Source organism: Haemaphysalis longicornis, unplaced genomic scaffold, assembly GCF_048455015.1.
Source record: "Haemaphysalis longicornis isolate Haplotype H1 unplaced genomic scaffold, Haemaphysalis longicornis Haplotype H1 scaffold_1, whole genome shotgun sequence".
Taxonomy (NCBI): Eukaryota; Metazoa; Arthropoda; class Arachnida; order Ixodida; family Ixodidae; genus Haemaphysalis; species Haemaphysalis longicornis.
The window spans coordinates 478973106-478993791 of NW_027526203.1; the positions used below are offsets into that span (position 1 = coordinate 478973106).

Consider the following 20686-nt stretch of genomic DNA (forward strand, 5'->3'; position numbering starts at 1 on the left):
CCAATCCTGCATGCCAGGGGAAGCAGCCGCTGTGTTTACTACCTCTTGTATTTTTTTTTTTTTTTTTTGGGGGGGGGGGGGGGGCGTCTGAATCCTTCCGTGCATTTTTGAAAATTTATTAGCGATCTCTAGGACGTTTTTACTAGTTGCTTCAGCGACAAGGAGCTCCACCATGACAGCGTTATGGATATGCCGTAGCCCTTATTCACAGCAAACACCTTAACTGCGTTGGTTGCGACCAGCACGGGAGACCTTGACAGCAAATGTGGTTCGGTTATGTATACATTGTTTCTATATTTATTTCTATATAAAAGGTTTAACCAAGTTCCGTGATTACATGTGAAGGTGGGAGCAACATCCTAAACTTAGCCGTCGCTAATGTTCGAGGGCGAGTTATGAAAATGCGTTGGCCAAAAATGTCAATTTAAACCTCCATGTTAGCGTTATTCCTAAAATTTTACCGGTGTAGACTTTGTGCATGATTTCCCTTGTTACATTTCATTTTCTGGGTTATTGAAAATGAAAAGAAAATGTGTATTTTGTTCCAGCTCCGTTTATTTGAACCTCCATGTTAGCGTTCTTGAACCTTTACCTCTATAGTAGACGTGGTATATTTCATTTTTGTCGGGGTCAATATATTTTCTGATATATGTTTTGCATTTGTTTTATGTTCGTGTAATTGTACCATCAGCATACTTGTGAATTAAATTTGTGTTAATTTGATTCAACTCCTTCCTTGACCGAATCCGGTGAAAGGTGGTGTGATTAATAGAACGTTGCGGGAATAGTTCTATGAAAGACGGTCATTGGGACAACTAAGCTAACCGCTGGGTTAACTCCTTTTTAGTTAAAAAGATATGTCGCTTGCGGGTGTCATTCTCTGTTCGGCCACCACGGTGACCCGTAATTATCCCAAGCGGGCCACTGCTTAAATACTGACAACTCACGCAATAAAAAACAAACGCAACTTATGATATTAACCCACATAACTGCAGTCCGAGCGTAAATTGCAAGACAATAAACAAAAAATTCTTATGAGAAGCTATCATCCCAGTCCTCATATATTTTTTCATGTCATTTGCGTCCACCAACTATGTCCATCAAGCAGCACAATAAGGACACAATCATAAAGCTATCATGAACTGGTTCATACCAGGCAATTTCACGCGAAATACTTTTTTATGGGAAATTGTAATAGCGAGAATGTCACTGCCATTACTTTATTTACAATCCGCTACGAATGCTGCAAAGGAAAATCCGTAATTTTCCTTGTTGTCGAGCGGTAAAGGCAAAACTAACGCAAAATGAGCTACAGCGTTGATTTTTCATTTCGTTACCCACATTCCACTGTACCTACAGTATATTTAAGCAATTGGACGACCCGCAGAACAAATTTCGAGCGCTACGCGCATAAAGAAACAGCGTTTCCTGGCCCGCGCGCGTCCGCGCGCGCGGTCAGCCGCCGCTTTCGCTTTCAGTTGTCGTTGACTACAGCGCCGCCGCTATTTTCTGCGCGAAACGAGCACCTCTCCGGGCGGCCGGTCGGGCCACTCTAAAACTTCTAGTACACTCTAATAATGGCGCCGCCCACAAAGGCACGCGATTGCAGCGCCAAATTTCCCTCTAGTATGAAATTCTATGGCCAGAATCATGTGCAATAATATTGCAATAACTACAATTCTATTTAATTACGCAATTTCTTTGTTAACGTACGTCACTTTCGTGGGGTTTGGGGGCAGCCGCCACTTTGCGCAGTGTAGTTGGGCTCCCCAGATGCTACCCAATGCTTGGGATGCAGCGCCCCTACAAAGCGGCAAGCACAATGAACTTGGGGGCAGGCATATAGGGTAGCTAGGGTAGCCTCCAATCACATCCGGCGTTCGCAATCGCAGCTGCTGGCCGCTGGCGTTGTTTCTAAGATGGCTGCAGATATGTACCTGTAGTCGAACCGCGTGCCTGTTGTGCACTGCGATTTGTCTGCAGTGGCTGTGCGTGACGCTTGTAAACTGGAAGCTTTGTTAAATATGTGGATTACAGGCAAGACCGACCAGACCTCGCAACGGGACGCGATATTCAACGACCTGTACTCGGAATGTCGGCTCGCCCCCCCAGGTGCCCGCTTGTCATACCTTGTCCGCAACAAGATCGAGCGTCTCACGCGGGAAGAGCGCAAGGATATTGTTTCGCGCCTGCGGGAGGGATGTGCGCCCCTGTTCGTGGCGTGCAAAAAGGGCAACTCGGACATCGTGGAGTACCTGATCACCATGTGCGGGGCGGACCTGGAACAGCGCGGTGTGTACGAGGTGACCGATGACCGCTCGATCCACTTCGTGACCCCGCTGTGGTGCGCGGCCGTGGCGGGCAAGCTGGCGGTGGTGAAGCAGCTGATCGACTACGGCGCGAACGTGAACAGTGTGTCCGACTCGGGCTCGACGCCCGTGCGCTCGGCGTGCTTCATGTCGCACCGCGAGGTGGTCATGTACCTGGTGAACCACGGCGCAGACATCCTCAAGCCCAACTACAACGGCGGCACGTGCCTCATCAACTCGGTGCAGAGCGTGAGCCTGTGCCGCTTCCTGCTGCGGCGCGGCGCTGACGTGAACGCGCAGGACGTGCAGCTCAAGACGGCGCTGCACTATGCCATCCAGGAGCACCGCTTCGACACCACGCGGCTGCTGCTGGAGCAGAGCGCCAACCCGTTCCTGCGCAGCCGGTACGGTGACGACGCGCTGCAGACGGCCTGCCTCAAGGGCGCCGCGCAGATCTACGAGTACCTGGTGGGCACGGTCGAGTACGGGGCCGCGCGGCGCGCCGAGGCCGATGAGCTGATGGGCACCACGTTCCTGGACGAGCACCACGACGTGCAGTCGGCTCTCTTCTACTGGCGGCGCGCCCAGGCGCTGCGCGCTCGCGAGGGCGTGCCCAAGCCACTGTCGGCCGCCGCAGCGCCGCCCCGGGCCGCCTTCCAGATGGCGCGTGAGTACGCGAGCGCCGACGAGCTCGAGGCCCTGGCGCACGACCTGGACGCGCTGCGCACCCAGTCGCTGCTAATGTGCGAGCGCATCCTGGGGCCGCAGCACAAGGACACCGTGTTCCGGCTCATGTACCGCGGCGCCGCCTACGCGGACGGCCTGCAGTACCAGCGCTGCATCGACCTGTGGCAGTACGCGCTGGAGCTGCGCGTGGCCCGCGACACACTGCTGCACACCGAGGCGGGCCAGGCGGCCGCCGCCCTTGTGCGTCTCTACCTGGACATGCTGGAGCGGGCGGCCCTGCTGCGCGACCGGCTGCGCCTCGAGGACGTGCTGGCGACGGCACGCCTGCTCGTCGACCGGTGCGCCGACGCCGCCCAGCTGCTGGCCGCGCGCCCGGTCTACCGCCGCCACCTGGACAACTTCGACAAGCTTCTGCGTGTACTCACCCACCTGCTGTACGTGCTGCACACACTGCCCAAGCGCTCACCGGCCGATGAGGCGGCTGTGCGGCGGCTCGTGGCGCAGGCGCTGGCCCAGCGGCCGCGCAACTCGGTTGGAGACTCGCTGCTGCACCTGGTGGTGAGCCGCGCCAACACCATGAAGCCGACGGCCTTCTTCGAGGAGGCACACGCGCACGTCTTCCCTGACGCCGCCCTGGCCACACTGCTGCTCGAGTGCGGTGCCGACCCGGAGGCGGTGAACGAGGCGCGCAGCACGCCGCTGCATGTGGCCGCACTGCGCAACAACTTCCGGCCCGCTGTGGTGCAGGCGCTGCTCAGCCATGGCGCCCACCTGGACCGGCGCAACGCCAACGGCAACCAGCCCCACCGCATGCTGGCCGGTATCGCCGAGTGCTCGCTCAACCCACTCCAGCACATCAGCCTGCAGTGCCTGGCCGCCCGCAAGATCGTCGAGCGGCGCATCCCCTTCGTCGGCGAGGTACCCAGCACGCTGGAGGACTTCATCCGCATCCACTGATGTCCAGATCTGATGCCCCATGTTTTTAAATTTGCCCACCAAACTGTGGCCACAATAAAGGGGCTCCTCATTTTGCTCTCCGCAAGGGGGCTCCGAAAGTGCCCGAGTCTGGGGCCCCGGGGCTGGGCACTCTGACAACTCCTGTCCGACGTGGCAGCCCAGCAAATAAAGCAAGTTTGCCGTGTTGTAATTTTCTGCCCCTGGTGCGGACCGTGCGACTATGCAACGCTGCCTGTAGAGGCTCTTTTCTTGATCGGGGTGGTGGCATTACGAAACCGGGCGTCACTTGTTTTTCCTCCTCCTCCTTTGGAGAGACAGGCACAGTGCTGACTAGCAATCGAGGCTTGTAGCTTGCAGCTGCCTTGAATACATATTTGCAACGAAAGGAAAGGAAAGGGGGCGCAAAACACAAAGTCCTTGTCAGAAAGCAGTTGTCGCTGTTGCCTGCATCCCATTACTTATTCATCCAAAAGGTACCTGATCTCCCTTTCATGCGGTAGCACTAATGGTTTGTTATGCATGCAATCACCCCTTTGACATACAAAAAGCGTCGTATATGTCTCGTGTCCGTTGGTCACCATATTGCTGGATGCATGATATGACGCTGATCAAATTGTGGTTCGCATCCACATTGGAAACATTGTGCAGCTGGCTGTCCATGAGCAGTAAGTTTTACTGAATTTGCTTGCTCTTGATGCTGAACGGTAATGCTCCTTTCAGTATGATCAGCGTAGCTTTGCTCACATGACAACCGAATAGCGTAGGTGATGCATTGAAGTACTTCGTCTTGTGTTTCTTTTTGCACATTACTCTTTGTGCGGTCATTTACCATCACACAGAAGCTACCGAGTTTATTGGGCGCTGACATGAGAACCTTATCGCTCTCTCTTGTGGCATATTTTTTGCGTTTTGCACAACTGAATGCACGTTCCGAATAACAGCAGTGTGGTGTCTCACATTCTTACTTTCTCCTCCGTTATATACTGGCTTGTTCCGTTCTTGCTTCCTGAGGTTGCAAAGCAAAGATTCGTCGATGCTTGATAAGAGCTGAAGTTGATCTGAAGTTGGTTTGACTGTCAAAACTTTGTTGAGTGCTGGCGTGACCTAATTAGTGCAAACTTTAAACACGAAATAGCCACACGTCTTTTTACTATTTCTGAGCGTACCTCGGGAAGCAAGAACAGAACAAACAGTATACTGCGCAGGATGAAACCAATTATGTGCGATGCCACAGGGACCGTTATCTCGTACGCCCATCAAGTTTTGCACAAAGTAAAAAAAATTGCCGCAAGAGTACGCATTAAAGTTCTCATGTCAGCACCCAATAAACTCGGTGGACCCTGTGGGATGGTAAATAGTGACTGCAGAAGGAGTAATGTGTAAAAGGAGACACAAGACGAAGTACCATTCAGTTTGCTGTCAGTGCGCCACCTGCGCTATTTGGCTGTCATGCAACTGAAGCTATGTTGGCCGTACCGGAAGGTGCATCACTGTTCAGCTTCAAGAGCATGCAAGTTCAGTAAAATTCAATGCCTGGACATTGTTGCCAATGTGGGTGCAACCAAAAATTTTATCAGTGTCATCCAGTAATGTGGTGACCAACAGACACGAGAGGTATGTGAGGCTTTATCCGTCAGAGGGGCGGCACATGCTGAAGCAGTGCTACCACATGAAAAGGAGGTCAGGTACCTTCTGACTGAATAAATAGACTGTGCAATGCAGGTGACCGAAAAAAACTGATTGATGTCCGACAAGTTTTTTTTGTATTTCGTGCATACCGTGTTGTGTAGCCTCCCCCCCCCCCCTCCCTCCTCTTTTCCATTGCCTTGCACGTATGTGTTTAAGGCACCTGCAAGCAGTTAACCTTGGTTGTTAGTCACTGCTGTGTTTGTGCCTCCGGGGACTATGCTGTGTCCCGTTTTCCATGCTTGGCTAGTGTGAGGAAGCCATGTTTCGACATGGCACCCTTAGAGAATGACGTGTGGCCGTTTATGCCTTGCTTGGGCACCCTTCCTCACAGGAAGACCACATGGTTGTGGCAGGGGCGTTGTCGTCTGATGTTGGTGCAGCTTAAGTGGTAGATTGTTCCACATGCACCAAAACCTATGCTGATAGCCTAGATTTGGGTGTATCAACTTCATGCAGGAGGCAGCAGTGAACTCTGCGAAAAAAGGCCGCCATTTTGCTTGTTGGATGTCAGTGCACCTTGTTGCAACTAGAAAAAGCCCCACAACTTGCCTGGTTTGTGCATCACCTGGAGTTCGATAGCTAATCTGAGCATGCGTAGGCACTTCTTACGAGTTGTGAATGCGAAAGCATTGATGCCCAGTTGGAGTTTAGCAAATACATTGGTGCAGGTTATTTTTTAGAGTTTCTGCTTGAAGATGGTGGCTGTAAGCCGGAATCACTGGAACAACGTGCTGACAATTCTGCTGCTGTGGAGAGCGGCCTGGCCGCTGCTTCGCTGGGTGCGGCTGGCGCAGGGCTCGCTTGACGACATGCCGCACTCTCCACGTGGATCTGCAATGTAAATGCGGGGCATTGTCTAGAAGCACGGTCATGCCACAATAGAACCCTTTGCAGTCACGTGGGCTTAGGAGCTGCCGGCTTTCTTGCTCATCGAGCCATTTATTGCTTTCGCATTGAAACATTGCTGCTTTCCATGATGAGGCAGCTACACGTGCTCCCATAAGTGGCTCGGCCAGCAGGCACCGCTGGAGGTGTGTCGACAGACAAGGCATCATGGCAAGCACAGCTTCCTTCAGGGCTCCCTCCATTCGTGTGACTTAATTGTGACAAACACTGATTTGACATAACTTTTCTTGAGGCCCCGACACCACGAAGTTGCATGTGCCTACATTGACTGTGGCTAGATAAAACAGGGCTAGTATGCAGGCATCCTTGCCCTTTAACACTGGAAGGTCACTGTCTGTGCGCATCGACCAAGGAGGTTGTATCTTTGAGTTTCATACAATTGATAATAACTTGTATGAAACTTCTGGAGTTGGGGTCTCCCATATCGGGAAACGCAGATGTGAAGCCGGGCAGCCTGGTCGGCGGCCATATTGCTGTTGGAAGAAAGGGCACTGCTGCAGGGACGCTGAAGTGCTTTCGTGTGTTTTGGGGTTTCCATGGGAGATAACGGTAGCTAAGTTGGCTTTGCCGATGAGGAGGACATTAACAGCAGAGCTGTTTAGACCGACAGAAATCGTCCAGCGTACGGTGACCGCCCGGCGTCCCCATTGCGAGGCGCCGGGCACGACCTTCGCAGTGCCTTTAGAAGGAAAAAAAAAAAAAAAAAAAAGCACAAGTGAGCGCGTGTCCTGCGGCGACCGCCCGGTGTCGTCCAGGCATGCACGTGGGCTTTTGCCACATACCGCCTTCTTCGTCGTCGTCCGACCGGCATGCCACAGGTACGCCGAAGACTGACGACGAATCTGTCATGGCATTCGTTCACAGTCCACACGTGGAGACGGCCACCGGACGAGCTGATGAAGAAGTGGAGGTCTATCGGGCCGAGGATGCGCTACAAGAGGATTGCCTATGTGGCTGTGCCGTAGGAAGACCGACGAAAGGGATGACGACGATTGCTACTGAATAAAACACTGTACAGACTTTGATGGTCTTAGCACAGTGCCGTTTTTGGATGCTGCTCCCTCTCGTGGGATTCGCTGTCAGTGCGGGGAGAAGCTTAGGTCGACCCTTATGTACGTACCTCTGCTGTTTCTCCAGCCTTACGCCGCAAGTGCCAGCTGGGCCAATTTTTTTTTCGGCAGCCCTAATTTCGCCTTACGCTTAAGTTAGCTGACATGATTCGAGCAGCGAGTTAGCGCAATTGCATCTCTTTAGATGGTGAAGAGAGCCGTCACCGTAGGAACACCACTCCTGCTTTCATTTCAATAAATGTTTATTCAGTGTCTCTGTAAGCCGCCCCCTAAGCATTGAAATGACGTCATGTTGCACGCCATGGCTTTAAAGATGCCACCTGAACACGGCTACAACTAATGCCCGCATTTTGCGCTGAAAAGTACCCGAGGACACCTTTGTTCTAGCGTGTAAGTTGACGCTTGCTGCTTCTAGTAGCAGCTGTGCGGGAATTAGTGAATGTTAGTTACGCAACTGACCCACCCAAGCAAGCTTTGTCGGAACAGTGTAGCGAGTCGACTTGTTTTTAGGCAGCTTTGCAAGTAATGACGATATTGCATGCAGGTACATGCCAACCAGCCGAAAAAAACCATTGGCCGACCGGTTAGAATTTCCATTTGGTCGGCCAGTTATATGTATTAATAACCCATTGGTGTTCCCAATCGGACGGCCAAAACATAGAAAGCGGGCATTGACCGCTTTTGGTGATGGACTACAATGCCGGAGCATTGCTTCGCGCCGCAGTGCACGCAATGCGGAAATACCGCTCCAAATGGAGAAAAGGTACGTGAAGTTCCACGCTCTTGAACGAACTTTCTGACGCGAACTATGCCAGTGCGAGCAACCTTTGTGACACGCTGTGCGCGGTGCACTGGGAGCGAATATTTGTCGTTGGTTCGCTAAGCGCGGGATTCCGTAGTCGCTGTCTGGATATAAAATACACCTGCGTTGGAGTTCTGTGGTCCAGCCTTTGTATTCTAAATGAAGCCTGAGCGTGCGCCACCTATTCATGCGACTGACAGCGGCGCTCGACCGGGAAAACAGTACCACTTGTTGCCAAAATTAGGCTGTTCCTTCCCTCGTCCCTGTGGCTCTGTGCCCGCTTCATTTCATTGTTAAATGGTACCGCTTAGCCCCTACACGAGCCTTTATCTTACCTAGGGCTGTAAACAAACTTTTCTTGTCGCACTACGCCGTCACGGCGCGGTTTAAAATTTCCTCTGTGGCAGGCGCGCACGGTACGTTGCATTTAGCTGCGTGTCGTTGCAGAAGTGGCGTACACTGTTTCATGATCTAACGGTGGAAAATCCGAGCTTTTGCACTTGGTTCCCGATTTGCCGGGCTGAAAGGTTTGTTGTTACGTCAAGTTAACTTGTTGCCCATTGTCATTTCAGCCACGATGTATTTACTGTCGAATATTTTGCGACTAAAATACACACTCACTCCTCTAGTTTGTCACATGCTGCATGCATGCCTCCGACGTAATGATAGTGGCCATTGATGTAGGTAGCTGAGATAATTTTCAAGTTTTATTCAAAAAAGAAAACAGCCAGAGTTGCATCAGGCTGCCGCGAATCAGCTTGAGTGCTTTTGCTTTTTTTGTATCCACAGTGAAAATCCCAGTCAATTAAACTACTTCGCTGATTTATAGCACGTGCAGTATAGCAAACTGTGGATATAAATGGGACAAAGGGAAGCATTCGCGCACCCCTGCATGCCGCAGTCTAGTAAACACGACGTTGCCCAGCCTCTGCGTGCTCGCAAGATGACCACGGCGTAATGTGGCATGAATGCTTGCTGGTAGCTCATAGGTGACCCTTCAGGTGCCATGCCAGTCCTTGTTTCTGTCACTGTGGGGGGTGAGGCCAGCAAAAGCGGGGCAAAAAGCCCATTCCCAAGGCTACCAAGTTTTCTCCCAAGCGCCTGCACGGCACTTTGTTGCTGCTCGCATTGCTTGTGTACTCGACGTGCATCGAACAGACGCATTGGCAAGGGATGGGAGGGGCCATTTTCTCGCGGGCTTCTCCAGTCAATGTCTTGGACACACTTGGCTTGATGCCCTGCTGTCTCAGACGTCCCCACTGTTGTGGCAGCTCAGTGCACGCAAGCTCCGGTGGCGCCTCTTAAAACCTTCGGCTTGCAAGAGGGTGAGTAGGTGCACAGCAGCCAGGATGTGACCCCATGCTCCACTGCAACCCGCCGGGCACTCGCACGCTGCCTCCACAACCAACTCCACTGTCCGTATCAAAGGTGAGGCACACAACATAGGGATGGCCACTTTTCTTCTGGGAGCGAAAGTAGATGCTGAGCACATGCATGAGGCGCAACCTGCAAGAACAGAGAGAGTAACAGTAAATAGCACTCGGGGAAGAACAGGACTAGTCCGCTACAGTTTATGGTAAAGGGACAGAGCAGAAAGCAGTGGCCGCAAGGAACAGACTCAAAATGACCAGATTTTGTGTCTTGCTTAACACTGTTACAAGGGCAATAATCTACACCTCAAACAGCAATGATGTCAAAATTGTTTTTCAAGTTCGAGCGTGCAAGTATCGCTGCATGCTTTGTTAATGTATTTTCAAGAGAAGGAAGTTTAACATTTATAAACCTCACCGTGGGTAATACCAGTACCAGCATAATCGTGTGATTATCTGGAACTCACTTCCAAAACCTTTCGAGAGATAAACAGGTAAACATTCGGGCTATACCGATGACCCATCGCATTAAAAAAAAAAATCTTTTAGTTCAGTGAGTTCGAGCTAACGAGGTTTTACTGTATTTCTGTTCGGGCACACCAAAAACATGCGCTTTAGAAACAAACACAACCACCGCCAAAAAAGGAGAAGAAAGACACACAAACAGATTTTTGAGGCAGAACATGCGCAATAAATAATGAAAACACACAAAAAAAGAAAATTCAAGGCGTATGTGCACTTTTGTGGTTGACTTCGCCGCAAAGCGCGATTGCTTTGCGGCAAACGCGCGGGAGGACGACGGTCACGGAAAACGGCCGCAACCTTTCCGTAAACTTCACCAAAAATCATCCCGTAAATTCGATGTACAGCGTTTGAAAATAACTGATAACACCCACTAGCGGCACGGTCTGGCGATTGTCGCTTTCCTCTTTCGGGGTTACTGCAACAGGGTCCCCGCTACGCATTTGCATGGTAAACAACGGTGAACAAAGTGCTATACAAATGCTCATACCGGTTAACTCGCGTCAAGGAAAAAACAAAGAAGGATTTACTTACTGCGAGTCGCACGTGTTTGTCCGCACCGATGAAGGCGAGCAATGCGCCTCGGTGGCTAGGTGGCATGCCCTGCTCCGCTGCCGCTCGGATGGGTCTTTGGCGCGGCACCCGGAGAGAAGTCCTCAGACACAGTCGGCAGCGCAGACAAGTCCTTTGTCCACAATCCGCGGTCGGGAGCCGGAAAACGCCATCCAGTTTGAGTCATAACTCGTTACCAGCACCTAATCTTCCACAGTAAGCACACAAAACAGGGAGGGTGGTAAACAATACGAGACTTCCCGATCGCTATACCAATATGGCGGGCGGTCTGATGATGATGATGATAATGTTTTGGTGGCTGTTCCCTTTGCATCGTGTGGAGCACAACGTGCGGAAAAGTGTTCCGCACGGGTCCTAGCCTACAACGCCACTCCTGGCCACTCCTCCTATGTCCAAACCAGTTCTCAAGACGCCGCTTCGTCTGCTCGGTGGCCACTACCGGCGTTTCACTTTACACCGCTGCTGCACAAGCTAGCTGCAGCACTGAGGAGGCTACATTGTTGTCCCCCTCAGGGCGCCTAAATCACCGCGAAGGAAGCGACAAAAGGCGCCGGGGCCGTGCAGTGCCATTTGCCGAGAGGGGAGAGGGAGTGTCCTTTCAGGACCCCATGGAGGAATGCAGGACCCCCTTCACGGCGGATTAGGCGCCCTCAGTATGCCCTCAGTGGGCGCACTATTGATAACAATGTAGCCTCCACAGTGCTGCAGCTAGCTTGTGATATGATCTATAGAATACTTGGGTAGTAGACATGGAGGAAAGAAAAGGTTGATAGTGGAAAAAGCGGTCGCCTCCGAGTGAGGCACTTAGTGTCAACCGCACGAGGTGGCGCTCGCGTGCCCTGCCCGAGCGCTTTTTCGCCTCGGGAAGCGGCGGGCAGGCGTGCGTTGGGCAGTCTCCGAGGAGCTAAAGTTTTTCTTTCGTGTCGAAATAGTGGAGATTGTTATTAATGTACCAAGGTCTTTTATGGGAAAGGTACCTACGTTGTGTATTTACTGTTTGCTCCTTTTTAAATGCAGAGCATTTCTTTAACTCACGATGTCACCCGGCGTTGTCGGCGTGCCTCGGCGTCCGCAACAGCCGTTCCAGGTGCGCCTTCTCCCCCACTCCCTCTCTCCCGCATCACGCTACCCACCTCGCTCTCAACAACAGGTCCGCACCCCTCCCCCTACACTATATAAAAAAATAATACTTACCGGCGCCTGGTTTCAGTCCCACGACCCTGCGGGCGGAACGCAAGGTACATGGTGCTCTACACACTGCGCTACAAAGCCGACACAAAATGGAAGGCTACGAACGCGCCTTATATCCTTGACTCATTCAAACTACGTCAAGAAGCTTCTGATACAACGCATTCACTACCTGTGGGCGGAACGCGACGTACATGGTGCTCTTCCCACTGCGCCACAAAACCGACACAGAATGAAAGGCTACGAACGCGCCTTATATCCTTGACTCATTCAAACTACGTCAAGAAGCTGCTACTACCACCAACTCCCCAAACACTCGCAATTTACTCGAGTCCCCCTCGCGGGGAGATGGGCCCTTATCACATTTGGCCAACCGAACAGACCGCACACGCCGTGCTCAATCTAGGCTAGCGTGAGGATACTTTTTTCTTCGTTGTTTGATGGTTTTTCTATCGTGTTGTGTCAACTGAGGAATGAGCGGGGTGCTTAAGGTGGCGGTCCCACACCCGCCATGTTGGAATTAGTTCAGAGTTTGCCACCAGACTACGCCACCCACCCGTGGCGGACGAAAATACCGGCACAGGCTTTCCGGGCGCGATGTTCCCCGTACCGGCGTCCCCTCCCCTCCGCCTGCGATTCGCGAGGGGAGACGCTCCTTTTGTCCGAACCTGAACCATGACCAACCGATTCTGTTCGCCGCTGTGCACGGGGGGGGGGGGGGGGATTGCTGGATTGGCCCTGCCTTCTTTCTCGCCGCGAGTTGCTCGGCGCTCGGCTTCCGAAATCGCGCTGAAGAGCTTTTGCTCTGTACACGCGCGTAGCACAAATAAAACAAAATAATCAACTAAACGTTTCACTGTTGTTGGGGTGAAACGTTGGACGAATGAGCAATACGTATGTCGCAAAGATTGCCAGCGCACATTACTAAAAGAGCAGAAAGAAAGCTCGGTGTAAAGGAATGAAGAAAGAGATACTGTGAAAATTATCGGCGTCTCTTGATATATTTCAGGCGGTTTTTCTCAATGAACCGCCGCTAAATCGTCGGCATGGGCCGTGCGTATTTCCTTCTATCCTCGTCTTTCCCGCTGTGCAATAATGTCCTCTGTGTTGATGTCATGGCAACTTTAGCCGGAATCAGAACACCTTTGGACCATAGTATGGGTTGCAAGCTAAGTCTGGCACAAAAGTTTTTTTTATCGTATTACATACATAATACCGCAAATATAATAGACTGTGCCATATGCGCAAGTATCAGATGGCCTGTCTTCTATTCTTGCCTTCCGGCACCAAACGTAATTCATCATGCATGTTCAAGATAGAGGTCAAAAGACGCCGAAAGCATTTTGTCCGGTCAAAGGATGCGACAGGTGCGCTGTTGAATTTATCCTGGTGCTACTGTTCGAAATTTTTTTTCCGACATCACATGTCTTTGTGGCATTCCACGTGATCACCTCGAAAATATAACCAACATCTCACTGCGGCAGTCAACATTTCGTAGAACCTTTCAGCCCACATGCTTTGCACTGCAATCACGGCTTTACACCGGATGAAACTGAGCATAGCACGCCGAGTCAGAGGAAATATTTATTTAGCTTCCAACATAAATATTGCAGCTGGTGGTATGAGAGGGGGAGGGGGGGGGGGGCGAAGTGCGAAGACCATATCAGCTTCAGCATATACGTCGCTCAGCGGCTTCAGCTCCCACAGGGAAGAGCAGGAGATCGCAGGAAATTGCTTTTCAACCCACCCTTGCTTCCCGGTGGGAGTTGGCCGTGGCCGAACTCCGCTGTAAAAAAGGAAAAAAAGAATGGGTGAGATATGTGCACGCTATGAGCAAAAACAAATGATCTATAAGAAGAGCCAAGCTAACCTGCAATGGGGCAGTGATGCTAGTGCAATAGCAAAACGCGCGTTATAAAATATCACGGGAATGTTTCGTCAATACAATGGGGTGTTCTCGGGACTAATTTTGATTATTTATAACTACGCTTGAAATAATCATGCCGGATGCGGCCAGCAAAACGAAATGGTGAAATGGCGGTCAGGACACTTAGTTCAGCTATAAAAATATGTTTTCTACGTACTAAGGAAGTTTATGCATACCTGAAGGGGAAAAAGGACATAGAAGTGAAATTGAAAAAAAAATCACTAGGTAAAGGATAAAATAAACAAACAAATTTCGAGTCTACGTGCTTTTGCAACGGAAATTGAGTCCTAAATGTATGGTCGGTGTGAAATTACGTATGAACTGATTGCGAAATAATCGAGTTCTTTTGAAAGCAGTGCAACTGATACTTATCCTTTTTTTTTTTTTTGGTGAGAAGAGGAGGAGGGTGTGTTCAGGCGCCGATCACGTCCCTCAGCACCATCGTCACACGGCCCATCGCCTCTTCGTTCCAGTGCACCATGTCCAGCCGCCGGTCCGACCCCATCCGCCTGTAAATGTGTCAGTGTTGATTACACTACAACCAATGTAGCCGGGACAACTTACCGCTCGTACAGGCAATAGCGGACACGACGTCTGCCTAGCACAAAGAGGCGATGGATTTCAAGAGCAACAACTCCGTCTGCGTGAAAGTAGCGCAACGAACAGGTTATTCTCTGCCGCAAACTGTCGTAAAGAGAGACATAGTATACCCATAGTCAGCCCGAGGATCCACGCGTTCACGGCATTCAGAATTCGCCAGTGGGAGCTGGACCGCGCAGCGCGGGCCACCGGCGGCAGCGTCATCACGACAACACCACATCCGCGTCCGAGTAACAGCGCCAATACGACCTCCAAATCCGCAATCAATTGGTACGCGTCGTCCATGGTTCTGGCCTGTGAAAAAAAGAAGAATGAAAATGGCAGTGTTGATGCAGAAATTCTGAGCATACCCTTAGCTCAGAGGCAGAATTGCATCTGTTGTGCATACCAGACGCAGGTCGTTGGTGCCGATCATCAGGACGACCCTGGGCTCCATGTGGCGGAGGTTTCTCAGGCAACTAATTACGCGGGACACGGACACTTCCGTGTACGGAGTATTCGGTGCCATTTATATTTTTGTGATGGGTATAAATTTGTCTCCACAAATCCTTTGATTCTGTTCTTCGCGTTTCCGTTGATTTCGTTCTCGTTCATGGCGTTTTTTGTTCTGTTCACAGTAAGTCACTATACGGCAGGTTGCTTCGTTTTTACCTCTGTTCATCACTTTGCACCTCAGCATGTCACGGGTTTTCGGTCCACACGCTTCCATGTTATAGATTTATTATGATTATTATTTTTGTGAGGCCACCTGTCTTTTCTTTTTTTACCAGTGAAATCTCTATTCACGGTGCTGTCGCTGCCCTACACACATGTGTCAGGCTGAACTTCCAAAGGCAGCTGGCTATCCCTCTTGTTCTTGTGTTCCTCTCCCTTGCTTCTGGTTCCACTTATCCTAACCTTTCAACAGGACGTAGGTGCTGGAGGAGCGAACTAACTTGCTTCCAGATGTAGAGAACAATAGCGCCGTCTGAGTAAAGAGTTCTGCCAAAACGCTAGCTTTGGTCACGCCGGGTGAAACGAATCGGCCAAGATTGAGGGTCGGACTCTTGGCGACACGCGACGATGTTTTCTTGTTTTATTTTTATTTGGCGGGGGGGAAGGTAAATATACGCTGCTGTTAGGTTGTATGGGGGTTGTTTTCCACGGCGGTTTTCCACTTGCTCATTCATCAACAACACCCTCGACGTATGCACGGCGGCAATGTTGGCTTCTCTGTCGACGCCAGAACATGCTGCTCAGAATTATTATACATATAAAAAAAAAGATCGAAACACGCGACACCATCAACTAAAGCCTTTCTGCGTTTGTTTGGCCTGCTTGCTTTGGTAGTTTCTCTCTTGGTCGGAATGCAGAATACTAACCCATTAGCGGGAACACCGAACAGATTTTTTTTTTTCCATTTTCAAATGCGATTATAACTACTTATAAGCTCCCGTTTCGAGTCAGTGCTCACCCTTGTTGCGTTCTTCCTTAGCTCGTGCGTGGTAGCTCATACCAGAAGCTGCGTACAGCATTGTGGAGGCTACATCGTTGTGAACAGTCCGCCTAATGCACCGTGAAGGGGGCTTAGGGCCAGGTGGAACCGCCAGGCCCCTGCGGCTTTCCTTCACGGTGAGTTAGGCGCACGCAGCTTCTTGTATGAACTCTAGGCAGGACACGGGTAGTCAACACGGTAAACAGTGTTTTTTTTTTTTTTTACTTCAAGAAAAAAAGAATTCTCGCTGCACATAAATTGGAGAAAAGCTGAACCTGCCGAGCCTACAAGCACCCCCCACCCTCCCTTCCACAATACCGTAGCGAATTCACCTCCGCAACCCACGACACCCCCCTCCCTATCTGAGGAAGTCCCTCTGAATGGGAGCCTGGTCGCGGCTCTTTGTAGTTGTTTGCTGATGGCGTTTTGAAAGTGTTTGAGAGGAGAAGGATGACTTTATTTGAGAAAGGAGGCCAAGCGGCCCTGTTGTGGGATCTGGGAATATGGGCAGGGGAAGATGGTTCGAATAAAGCGTTGTTATGGCACTTCGATTGTTCACTTCAGCACAATATGTCTGTGGTACCATAGCTATGAGAATAGCTATGGCATATAGCGAATTGTTTGGGCCGCTCGGCGTTCTTCCTTCCACTTTCTACAGGGTTGCCTTTTATTCAAAAAAAAAAAACACTGTATAGGAAGACTGCTACGTCGTAGCTTCACTCTCCAGGTAGAAATCAAAGCCTAAATTTAGGAAAGTATTGTTGTATTTTATGTTGATACCGTTGTTCAGAGTTTATTTTACCGAGCATATATACACTTGCGGAGAAGCTAATTTCCAATTTCCACTTTGTTTTGAATGAATCGTTTCATTGAACAAGACAACTGATAGTATCTCCCAAACAGCTTGTTGACATTGCCACAATCGATGTGGGTGGGGAGGGGGGGGGGCTTTTCTATTTTAAATGCGAAGCATCTCTTGCTCGGGTCTATGTCCCGCGGCGTCGGCGTCCGCACTCTACTATAAAAAAAATACTTAGGCCATGCCCGGTTTCGAACCCACGACTCTCTGGCCGCAACGGGAGGTACGCGGCGCTCTACGGCGCTCCACGGCCGCAGAGCGCTCTACGGCGCTCTGCGGCCGTGGCGGCTCAGTGGACGGGGCCGGGCTTTCCCGTTTCACCTTGTAGTGAGTAAGATCTAATTAGTCGTGGTGCAAGGGACGCGTGTGGGACTGGACGGGCATACCCTAGCATAGGTTCAAATCGTGCACCTAACCTTAGTTTTCGTAACATTTATTTTCTTTCCGCAAACGTTTTTACCACCACCAGTGGCGTAGCCAGGGGGGGGGGGGAGGTTTGGGGGGTTCAAACCCCCAGAAATTTTTATTGCTGGATGTTTTCTTGTCTTTCAAATGTGTTAAAATGTAATGTTGAATGTTGTCCTGTAAAAACTACCAATTATATATATATATATATATATATATATATATATATACATACACACGCATTAGGGTTGGGACGCAACCCCCCCCCCCCCCCGAAATAAATTTCTGGCTACGCCACTGACCACCACCATCGGCTATTTATGGTGCCATCACCCAGTCACCAAATTTTCCAGAGATTGCATTCGATCTGACAGGAATGAGCTAATCAGTAATTATATTGCATGTGCTCGGCTGAATGAAAATTTTCCGTCCAGCAACGGGGTCATTACAGCGCCAAGATCATGGCATAATTTTGCTCTGCCAACAAAGTTAGATGCCACCTTTCCCAGCAAACTGAGGTCACACGTGAGGTCGAACTGCAACAGTACAGGCACTGACACAGCTGTTTATTGGAGACAAAACTTCCAACGCCGCTGCCTCCATACAAACTTTGCTGCGCTTGGAATGTGAATAAAAAAAAGAAAGCTGGCATACTCGGATGCAGGAGGCAGAGATTCACCAAAGCTGCTGCGAAGGAACTTTTATTGACCCTTGAAATACTCTCGGCTATGTAATGTTACAATAAGTTCATCAGAAGAAAGATGTGCTTGCCAATCAACGCGCAATGGTACACAAATTTCTTCACTTGCTTGAAATGAACAAGGTTACTGAACATGCTAACTACATGAAGGTTTTGCGAGAGGGGTGGGCTCTGCAACAGGGTCGGTAGTGACTTTTGTAACCTCATGGCAACCGCTACACTGGAATTTAAACTCCGACCAAAGGCCAATCCTTCGTTCCTCTTCAAACTCAAAGTGTCCTCCACCAGGAAAAGGGCACCGGTGTTCGCCAAGCTCTTGAGCAGCCTTCATGAAGTGGCCCACAGACACAACTCTTCTTCCACACACGCCTCCATTCTGTGCTGTCGGGACACTGACGTCCCTCTCAAAGGAAAGCTCTGGCAAAAGCTCCTGAATTCCAAGGCCGTCCCAGTAGTCAGCCATAGCTTCATGACTTGACGCAGACTGAGGTGATCTGCAATCAGCCGTGATGGTTGCAGTGTTGGTGTTCATCAGAGGCACTGCTTTGTGCATATTTTCAGCACGTTTTCTGTAAAACACAATGTCTCTTTACTACATGTGCACCAACAAAATGCATAGCAAGAAAAAACAAAATGTCAGGAAACATATAAATGTGCAAATACGCGCTAGTGATGTGCGCATAGTTCCTAAAAAGTGGGAGTCATAAACCATGTGACACTCCTGCACTTTCTAACTATTCGTGGGGTGCTTGCCTCTGGAGATGAGCAATTACAAAGGACATAGTGTGAAAACACCTATAACTGCTCTTGTGTACTGATAGCGTCTGCCTCAGGATGGTAGAAGCATATGCAGCTATTGACTCTTCCAGCCAGCTACAGAATGACACCAAGGCAATTGAACAAATTACATAACGAGAACTAGCAGGAGTTCGTACTGCCCACAGTTGGTTTGAGCGCATTTTTTAGTGGGTAAATATGCGGCAAGCTGTAATAATTCTACCACCTACATGTTGGTGTATCGGTTTTTTTTGCTCATGTATCCCAACATAACCCACAAAGAAGGGCCTCAAATTGACATAAAACCCCAGACGTAACCCCATAATTGGGCAGAAAACCTGTATCGCCTAGTTCCCAGATAAAGAAAGGAGGAGCTTATGGATAAGGTGAACAAAAGAGCACTACAAAAAAGGCATTGTCTAGCGTTCCGTCCAGACGGAACGATAAGGAATGCTAATGTTGCGGAACGGCAGCTGTCACTAAAGTTCTGTTCAGGAGGAACGCTTAACTCTCCGTGAGAGCAATCTGTTGATTTTTATCCAACCGAACACACCGCTTCCTCACACCGCCAGGGTCGTTGTTAATTAGTAATCACTATTTAGTAATTATAAATGGTCGGACTACCTCTAGCTAAGTACGGAAGGAACTCCAAGCTGCTACCCCAAGCCTGCTTGGCAACATGAACAGAAAACAGTCTTTCTTGATATTTATGCAAAGGCAAAACCGCTTGAAAGTTAAAGTTGATTCATCAAAAGTAAACGGTTACAAAAAAATTTACAGACTAGCTTTGTGCAGCCATAGTCACTTATAATAATTACAGATTATCGGACGTAACCCTAGCGTTGGCTGCGTCGGCCTTGGCTTCAGTGAGCCGTAGCGGTTCAGCCGGTTGGGTAAAACCAAAATCGACTGCTCTAGCCAACTGAGTTGTAAGGCGGGCGTGAAGTATAGTTATTACAAAAGTTCTAAATGCGTCAAAAAAAAAAAAAACAGAGCTCGGCAAGATTTCAACACCCAACTACAACGTCCGTAAGCAGAGGCGTAAGTACGACTATTTCACAACGCGTAGCTTTTACGGGTACGGCAGGAGCGAGTACGGCTATTTCACGACGCCTAGATGTTACGGCTACGGCAGCGACGACGGAGAGTTTTCAGGGCACGCCGGGGCGCGCGCCGGCGAGCGAGCCAGGTTAGTTCACGACGGGTAGAGGGGGGGGGGGGGGGGGATTTCACGACGCCAGCGAGACGCCAACCATATATGGCTACCTTCTGCATTTTTACGGCCAGGCATTGGTGGCCGGGCCACATGCAATGGGAAGGGGTCGCGAATAAAAGTGCAAGCGGTGGCAGCAAGCGGTGGCTAGGCTCCGAATAACAAACCACCCAGAGCTTTTAGCATTGAAAGGTAAAACTAGCAGCCCCACGCCGGTCAAAATCGTGGTAAGAACTAAGCGCGCTTTTTCACATCCCCAACACATGCGAACCCTCATGCGGACCCTCATATTCCGCCAGAACACAACAAAGGCTGAACAGAAATAACACTCGCAGCGCGTTAGCGCGAGATTGCGTGCAATGAACACAAAAAGAAAATCCTTACTTGCATGAGGAAGCTGCGGCCGCTCTCGCTTGCGCTCGGCGACTTTGTGATGCATTTTTACGCCTTATCAAACGTTTTGGCGTTTTACGGGTGTTACCCATCGCAGATCACAAAACGTCGCACCGCTGTACTCCACCGGACAACGGCGGTGCAGAATGCCCAGAGATACCGAGCAAATTTGCTACCACCGAAGTTCGCACAGACCGCACGGCGTGGCGACAAAAACTGAACGAGTATCGGCCAGTATCGGGTATCGGCACCACGACAAAGAAGA

The 20686-nt window shown here is 50.2% G+C and overlaps 2 protein-coding genes across 4 annotated transcripts; one reads left to right on the plus strand and one right to left on the minus strand.

The window, feature by feature from the left end:
* Positions 1-1848: 1848 nt before the first annotated feature.
* M-cup (ankyrin repeat protein mann-cup) lies at positions 1849-4143 on the plus strand. Its single transcript, XM_077688294.1, has one exon. It carries the CDS (start codon positions 2025-2027, stop codon positions 3951-3953), a length of 1929 nt encoding a protein of 642 aa, XP_077544420.1. The 5' UTR covers positions 1849-2024; the 3' UTR covers positions 3954-4143.
* A 10167-nt stretch (positions 4144-14310) lies between these two features.
* Positions 14311-20666, minus strand: LOC144156325 (uncharacterized). Of its 3 annotated transcripts, XM_077688296.1 has the most exons (4): positions 20413-20666; positions 14711-14894; positions 14565-14640; positions 14311-14509 (listed from the first exon to the last, which is right to left on the minus strand). In XM_077688296.1, the coding sequence occupies exons 1-4, from the start codon at positions 20416-20418 to the stop codon at positions 14413-14415; spliced, it is 363 nt and encodes a 120-aa protein (XP_077544422.1). In that variant the 5' UTR covers positions 20419-20666; the 3' UTR covers positions 14311-14412. The 3 variants fall into 3 exon arrangements, 2 of the variants coding, with proteins under 2 accessions (XP_077544422.1, XP_077544421.1); XM_077688295.1 differs by lacking the exon at positions 20413-20666 and having other exon boundaries at positions 14711-15367; XR_013319746.1 differs by lacking the exons at positions 14311-14509; positions 14565-14640; positions 14711-14894 and adding an exon at positions 17864-18607.
* Positions 20667-20686: the final 20 nt, after the last annotated feature.

Excerpts from the sequence above, each read along its gene's own strand:
- M-cup (XM_077688294.1), top strand. The coding sequence starts at position 2,025 with ATGTGGATTACAGGCAAGACCGACCAGACCTCGCAACGGGACGCGATA.
- LOC144156325 (XM_077688295.1), bottom strand. The coding sequence starts at position 14,948 with ATGCTCAGAATTTCTGCATCAACACTGCCATTTTCATTCTTCTTTTTT. Across the intron at positions 14,641-14,710 it reads GATCCTCGGGCTGACTATGG|ACGGAGTTGTTGCTCTTGAA; the intron begins GTATACTATGTC and ends ACTTTCACGCAG. Across the intron at positions 14,510-14,564 it reads CGCTATTGCCTGTACGAGCG|GCGGATGGGGTCGGACCGGC; the intron begins GTAAGTTGTCCC and ends ACACATTTACAG.